Source organism: Gorilla gorilla, chromosome 9, assembly GCF_029281585.2.
Source record: "Gorilla gorilla gorilla isolate KB3781 chromosome 9, NHGRI_mGorGor1-v2.1_pri, whole genome shotgun sequence".
Lineage (NCBI taxonomy): Eukaryota > Metazoa > Chordata > Mammalia > Primates > Hominidae > Gorilla > Gorilla gorilla.
In genome coordinates, this window is record NC_073233.2 from 63,217,362 (window position 1) to 63,225,148 (window position 7,787).

The window sequence follows — 7,787 nt, forward strand, 5'->3', positions numbered from 1 at the left end:
TTTACTTTTTATAATCTGGAATATCTGCGAGAAATTTTGCAGAGAAGTGGAGCATACAAGGTATTAATAAATAACATCTATATAAATATAATTAATATGGAATATATAAACTATCTATTAATAAGATATTATCTACAGGGTGGTGGTGGTATAGGACTTCATATCGTAAAACTCAAAGAGCAGCTAAATATATCTTAAATGTTGAGTGATACACAACATAAAAAATGGCCCTCAGTATTTATTGAAAATTAAAAAATGAAATTTAATATTAAAATAGATCATTACCTCTTACATTTACCTTCCTTGAACTGGAAAAATTAATCAGAATGATGCCAAAGCTAACCAAGGCTTATACTTGAGGAACGCTATAGCAAGGTATCATGTTCATAAGCATATCTGAGAATCATAATAACCCTATGAAGTGGTCATTAAAATTTGGAAGAAAGTGTTGAAGTGGCTTATTAAGAAACCACCAACAGAATGTATCCGATAAGAAATATTTAGTTTTGCATAAAATATTCCATAACATCACATAGCACAGCATAAATTAATTCCTTTTTTTTTTTGCAGGTAGACCATTTCACACTTGCCCCTTCACCTCACTCACGAAAACCATGCAACTGAATAATAATGTGACTGAGTTCATTCTGCTTGGATTGACACAGGATCCTTTTTGGAAGAAAATAGTGTTTGTTATTTTTTTGCTTCTCTACTTGGGAACATTGTTGGGTAATTTACTAATCATTATTACTGTCAAGACCAGCCAGGCACTTAAGAACCCAATGTTCTTCTTCCTTTTCTACTTATCCTTATCTGATACTTGCCTCTCTACTTCCATAGCCCCTAGAATGATTGTGGATGCCCTTTTGAAGAAGACAACTATCGCCTTCAGCGAGTGCATGATCCAAGTCTTTTCATCCCATGTCTTTGGCTGCCTGGAGATCTTCATCCTTATCCTCACGGCTCTTGACCGCTATGTGGCCATCTGTAAGCCCCTGCACTACATGACCATCATGAGCCAGTGGGTCTGTGGTGTTTGATGGCTGTGGCCTGTGTGGGATCCTGTGTGCATTCTTTAGTTCAGATTTTTCTTGCCCTGAGTTTGCCATTCTGTGGCCCCAATGTGATAAATCACTATTTCTGTGACTTGCAGCCCTTGTTGAAACAAGCCTGTTCAGACACCTATGTGGTTAACCTACTCCTGGTTTCCAACAGTGGAGCCATTTGTGCAGTGAGTTACGTCATGCTAATATTGTCCTGTCATCTTCTTGCATTCTCTGAGAAACCACAGTGCTGAAGTGATAAAGAAAGCACTTTCCACATGTGTCTCCCACATCATTGTGGTCATCTTGTTCTTTGGACCTTGCGTATTTATGTACACACGCCCTGCAACCACATTCCCCATGGATAAGATGATAGCTGTATTTTATACAGTTGGAACACCTTTGCTCAACCCTGTGATTTATACACTGAGGAATACAGAAGTGAAAACTGCCATGAGGAAGCTTTGGAGCAAGAAATTGATCACAGATGACAAAAGATAAATGAAGGTTTCAAATCCTTCTTTATAGTTTGGAGTGACCTAGAAGAAATCAATGAGAATATTATATTTTTATTGTTGATTTAATGTAATCCTGCCTTGGTACATGAGGATTAGTTCCTTTGGGAAAAGAGACAGTGTGGACAAATAACAATGGTTAATGTTGAGTCAGTTTTATGTGGCAGAAAAGACAGCATGCAATACAAACTAGTATGTAAAGCTCATTGCCTTCAGTGCTATTCACTGCTGTGTCTCTGGTGCTCCTGCCTGCTTAGTGTCACTTATGGTTTAGGTCTGTAGTTTGCCTGTTCTTCTCCATGTTGACTTCTGGAATTCCCTGCTAATAGTTACCCATCTAAATATCAACAGTCCAATAGGATTTCTCCCCTTCTTAATGGTTTTTCTTTGTTAGACACGTTGGATTCTTCATACCTCATGATCAACTTAGTTGTTCTTCCTGACTCAAAAGGAAATACCATATTTCAATAATTGTAGGAGCTTCATGTTGCAAGAGACAATATATATGACCTAGGAAATCTCCCTTCCAATTTTTTGAGCTGTATGCTGAAATCTTTCTATAAATTTACCTAGATACTTCTAAAACCATGACAGAACAAAGAAAGAAAATTTACCCTTCTGAAAGAGTTCTTGATCTTAGGAAGACTCTCACAGTTTGTGTTGTAGTCATGTAATTATTCTTTTTGTAAAATGACTTTATGGTCCTAATTTGATCCCTTCTAATTTTGGGGACTGGTTTGCTTTATTACATTTGGCCTGATTATTTCTATATAGTGCAGCAAGAATAATTATTCTTTTACAAATGCTTTTAAATTGGCTTTGATGGAACTTAGTTCCATAGAAGAAATTTCAGGTAAGACTTTTTAAAAACTGAGGCCAGCCAAGGATTTGTGCCATCAAACATCTATGAGTTGGGTGATCCTCTTCTCTTGAGGTTCCAAGATAAACTTGGGCCTTGTCAACATGTCAGAAAGTGACATTCTTACCACATGTTAAGAACCCTGTACAGGAACTATGTGGACAAAGGTGGCATAAGGCCAGCTTCCCAAGTGGATTTATTGGCTCCATAAGTCAAGTTTGATTCCTTAAAGAAACAGGCACCATTCCAGTTAAAGCCTTGGTAAAATAACCAGTTTCTCCAATCGTGTCATGTTATAAATGAAAACAGATTCTTATTACACTTATGCAAATAACTGTACTGCCATTAATTAAGACTACTCACAAATAGTTTCCAAATTCTGGAGAAATTAGAGAGGAACAAATATGCTCCAAATTTTTTCATAGAAGTATACTAAAATGTTAAAAGCTGTTACCAGCTCCAAAGAAAATTTTTAAGACTCTCAAAGACAAAACACAGGATTAGCAAACATTTTAGGCAAAAAATCTAATAGATTGGTTCAGTCGATGTAGTTAATTCCTGTTCTGCTTGATAGTCATGAATATTTTAGTGCTCCATGATCCCTGAAAGTTTTTCCTCTATTCTGATGTCACAATTTCCAAAGTTGTTAGAAAACCGCATTCACTAGCACCTGTTAGAGTTTTATAGTTGATTATAAAACCACCTTTTAAAGAGGACCAAAACAAGAAAACAAGTGTCCATGGATGAAAAAAAGTTTTAAGGCAGCCATTAGTCAAACATACAATTGACAAGAAAATTTGTTACTTCTGTGGCACATGGTAATTTTAACATAATAGTTATGATTATTACAGATAATATACACTAAGTCATATCAGAATTACAGGACTTTGCCATAATTTTAGAACACATGCCTATAACATATTGATATAAATACAGCCCAAAGAAAAGCAAACACCGTTTCATATTTGAAAATGCTTCCATATTATTTTTATACCAAATAAGCCAAATATATCATTTTTGGACATTAGGGAAACTAATATCTTAAAAAATTAGTCAGATCAAAACAAGACATAATTTATAATTTTATTTTGGAACATTCATCAAATATAAAATTTAAAACACTTCATATCTCAAAATAGGATTACAGGTCATTGTAAATTCATTCATGTAACCAAAGTGATAACTCAATAATTTCCAAAAAAAGCAAAAACCTACATTGTATGAGAGAGGAGACTTAATTTTCCTAACAAGAATCCCTAATAAAAACAACATGAAGCCAATTAAATGTTTTTCAAAATTTTGTAAACAATCTATAAAATTTAATCTTGATTATAAAATATAACTCCCATAAGTTTTTAATAACTTTTATCACCTTTATTAAAAAGTTGGCTAATCCTTCAAGAAAACCTTGTTAATCTGACACAGAGATCCATATGCTGTTCTTGCATGAGTGTGCCTTTGACATTAATGACTGATTTTTAGAGAACCTCAAACTATTTGGTCTCTGAAAATCAGCCCTTAAAATCTCACATGCCCACCTCTTCCATGAAAGTCCCTGGGCCTTGAGGAGTTGAATGAGTTTAATTTTTGGCCCTGTGTCTTAGCAATGCAGTTTATTTTGATTGGCATCTTCTATGAGGTCTGAAGGTGAGGCTTTAATTTTTGTCACTGTTTAAGATTTAGCATGTCTTGGTGTTCTTTTTAGACTCAGGAGTCAAATCCCTGTAACTCAATGTAAAAAGGACTTCAGAAACTTATACAGGAAGATACATGGATGTAATAACGTTAATTTAAAAAAAATCCCAGCTTTGTTTATAAGCAAACCAAAACTTAATCATTATATGACTGCTTGATCTACTAGTTTTTTGAAAATAAATCCTCTTATTGTGATTTACACTGACTGTTCATGACATACTTGGTATTTCTTGTTTGTCCTGAACATCCCTTCTTCTTAAACAACCAGTCATTTTATTTTAGGACTAAATTTAGCATATAAGATTCTTTGACATATAAAATTATTTCTGTAAGTTTTCTTAACACACACACACACACACACACAAATCACAAAATATCTCCTTATTTTTATAACTTTCTTTACATCTTTCTTTTTTCCTGGTTCCTTTATTTTGGAGTGATAAGACCCACCACCATGTCATGGGGTCTACCAAGTCTGGAAGAGTCAAAGAAATGAGACAAGACAAGTTAAGAGTACATAGGGTGGGTCTAGAGGGCCAACGTCAGTTTGGGGGCTGTGAAGGCCTCAAGCTCTGGGAGCACACAATATTTATTGGTAATCAAAGAAGCATGTGGTGAGCACGTTCAGATGTGGGGGTAGACAAGTGAGGATGTGAGGATAGAAAGGTAGCGGTGCATCAAGCGTAGCTGTGATGGTTTACCATATTTTCTGCTACTTGAGATACAGGAGAACAGGTTCTTCTAATTCAAGATACAATCAATTTATGATCTTGGGAAAGCAAGGAGCAAGGGTCCAGTGAGTTTGGACACATTCCAGAGGCTACAAGAGGTTTTATGCCCTGTGCCCTGGGCTCTCTCCAAGCCACAAGGTGTTTTATGCCCTGGGTTTAGATTGTAGTGTGGAAGGACAGCCTTCCACCTTTTGGCACAGAGCTTGGTGTTCCATAGGCCACAAGAGGTTTTAGACCCTGGACCCAGGACATGTTCCTGGACACTTTTACATTATGTCAGACAAGCAAGCCCTGCCTGTTTTATACATAACCTTGAAATAAGCTTTGAATTAGACAAAATTGGTTCTTCTTTTTTTTTAAAGGACACACTTTTTTTTTTTGCAAGAATGTTTTCCTAAAATATACATTTATTGGAAAATACCCAAATAATAAAATATCTATTATTTAATTTAATATAATTTTAGATTCTAAATTATGACAAGTTTGTCTACAAGTATTTATCCCATTACATTCACAAAATTATTTTATTTTGTTTACCTGTATTATTTATGAAAACTGTCATAGTCATGATTTAAAGTTATGAAATCACCATTGCAAAATTATAACTGAGACAGTGAAAAACATATTACCTAATTGACTCTACCTTGCTTCTAACATCTAAGCTGTCCTTGTTTATTTCTGGACTTTGAGTGGAACTTAGTTTATAGTTTAGTTTTGAAACAAAGATAATAATGATATTTTCCCAAAGCAAATCTCCTTACTGTCTGTGGATGAGACTGCCTAAAGCCACAAGATTAAAAGTTATGGATGGCATCCAAGACAGCCAAAAAGGAACAGATCCGGTCTACAGCTCCCAGCATGAGTGACGCAGAAGATGGCTGATTTCTGCATTTCCATCTGATGTACCGGGTTCTTCTCACTAGGGAGTGCCAGACAGTGGGTGCATGATAGTGGGTGCAGTGCAACATGCATGAGCCAAAGCAGGGCAAGGAATTGCCTCACTCAGGAAGCACAAGGGGTCAGGGAGTTCCCTTTCCTAGTCAAAGAAAGAGGTGACAGATGGCACCTGGAAAATTGAGTCACTCCCACCCTAATACTGTGCTTTTCTGACGGGTATAAAAAATAGCACACCAGGAGATTATATCCTGCACATGGCTCAGAGGATCCTACACCCATGGAGTCTTGCTGATTGCTAGCACAACAGTCTGAGATCAAACTGCAAGGCATCAGCGAGGGTGGGGGAGGGTCATCCACCATTGCCCAGGCTTTCTTAGGTAAACAAAGCAGACGGGAAGCTCGAACAGGGTGGAGCCCCCACAGCTAAAGGAGGCCTGCCTGCCTCTGTAGGTTCCACTTATGGGGCAGGGCACAGACAAACAAAAAGACAGCAGTAACTTCAGCAGAATTAAATGTCCCTGTCTGACAACTTTGAAGAGAGCAGTGGTTCTCCCACCACGCAGCTGGAGATCTGAGAACAGGCAGAATGCCTCCTCAAGTGGGTCCCTGACCCTTGACCCCTGAGCAGACTAACTGGGAGGCATCCCCCCGTAGGGGCAGACTGACACCTCACATGGCTGGGTACTCCTCTGAGACAAAACTTCCAGAGGAACGATCAGACAGCAGCATTTGTGGTTCATGAAAATCCGCTGTTATGCAGCCACCTCTGCTGATACCCAGGCAAACAGGGTCTGGAGTGGACCTCTAGCAAACTCCAATAGACCTGCAGCTGAGGGTCCTGACTGTTAGAAGGAAAACTAACAAACAGAAAGGACATTCACACCAAAACCCCATCTGTACATCACCATCATCAAAGACAAAAAGTAGATAAAACCACAAAGATGGGGAAAAACAGAGCAGAAAAACTGGAAACTCTAAAAAGCAGAGTGCCTCTCCTCCTCCAAAGGAATGCAGCTCCTCACCAGCAATGGAACAAAGCTGGACGGAGAATGACTTTGATGAGTTGAGAGAAGAAGGCTTCAGATGATCAAACTACACTGAGCTACAGGAGGAAATTCAAACCAAAGACAAAGAAGTTAAACCTTTGAAAAAAATTTAGACAAATGTATAACTAGAATAACCAATAGAGAGAAGTGCTTAAAGAAGCTGATGGAGCTGAAAACCAAGGCTCAAGAACTACGTGAAGAATGCAGAAGCCTCAGTAGCTGAGGCGATCAACTGGAAGAAAGGGTATCAGTGATGGAAGATCAAATGAATGAAATGAAGTGAGAAGGGAAGTTTCGAGAAAAAAGAATAAAAAGAAATGAACAAAGCCTCCAAGAAATATGGGACAATGTGAAAAGACCAAATCTACATCTGATTGGTGTACCTGAAAGTGATGGGGAGAATGGAACCAAGTTGGAAAACACTCTGCAGGATATTATCCAGGAGAACTTCCCCAATCTAACAAGACAGGCCAACATTCAGATTCAGGAAATACAGAGAATGCCACAAAGATACTCCTCGAGAAGAGCAACTCCAAGACACATAATTGTCAGATTCACCAAAGTTGAAATGAAGGAAAAAATGTTAAGGGCAGCCAGAGACAAAGGTTGGGTTACCCACAAAGGGAAGCCCATCACACTAACAGCAGATCTGTCGGCAGAAACTCTACAAGCCAGAAGAGAGTGGGGGCCAATATTCAACATTCTTAAAGAAAAGAATTTTCAACCCAGAATTTCATATCCAGCCAAACTAAGCTTCATAAGTGAAGGAGAAATAAAATATTTTACACACAAGCAAATGCTCAGAGATTTTGTCACCACCAGGCCTGCCCTAAAAGAGCTCCTCAAGGAAGCACTAAACATGGAAAGAAACAACTGGCACCAGCCACTTCAAAATCATGCCAAATTGTAAAGACCTTTGAGGCTAGGAAGAAACTGCATCAACTAACGAGCAAAATAACCAACTAGCATCATAATGACAGGATCAAATTCACACATAACCA

General features: G+C 37.8%; 1 protein-coding gene across 1 annotated transcript; it reads left to right on the forward strand.

Moving 5' to 3' along the window:
• Positions 1 to 614: 614 nt before the first annotated feature.
• On the forward strand, positions 615 to 1,544 carry LOC115936286 (olfactory receptor 4C16-like). The gene is given in 3 exon segments (XM_031016404.2): positions 615 to 1,032; positions 1,035 to 1,257; positions 1,259 to 1,544. Coding segments are annotated over 3 exon segments (927 nt in total).
• The last annotated feature ends 6,243 nt before the right edge of the window (positions 1,545 to 7,787 follow it).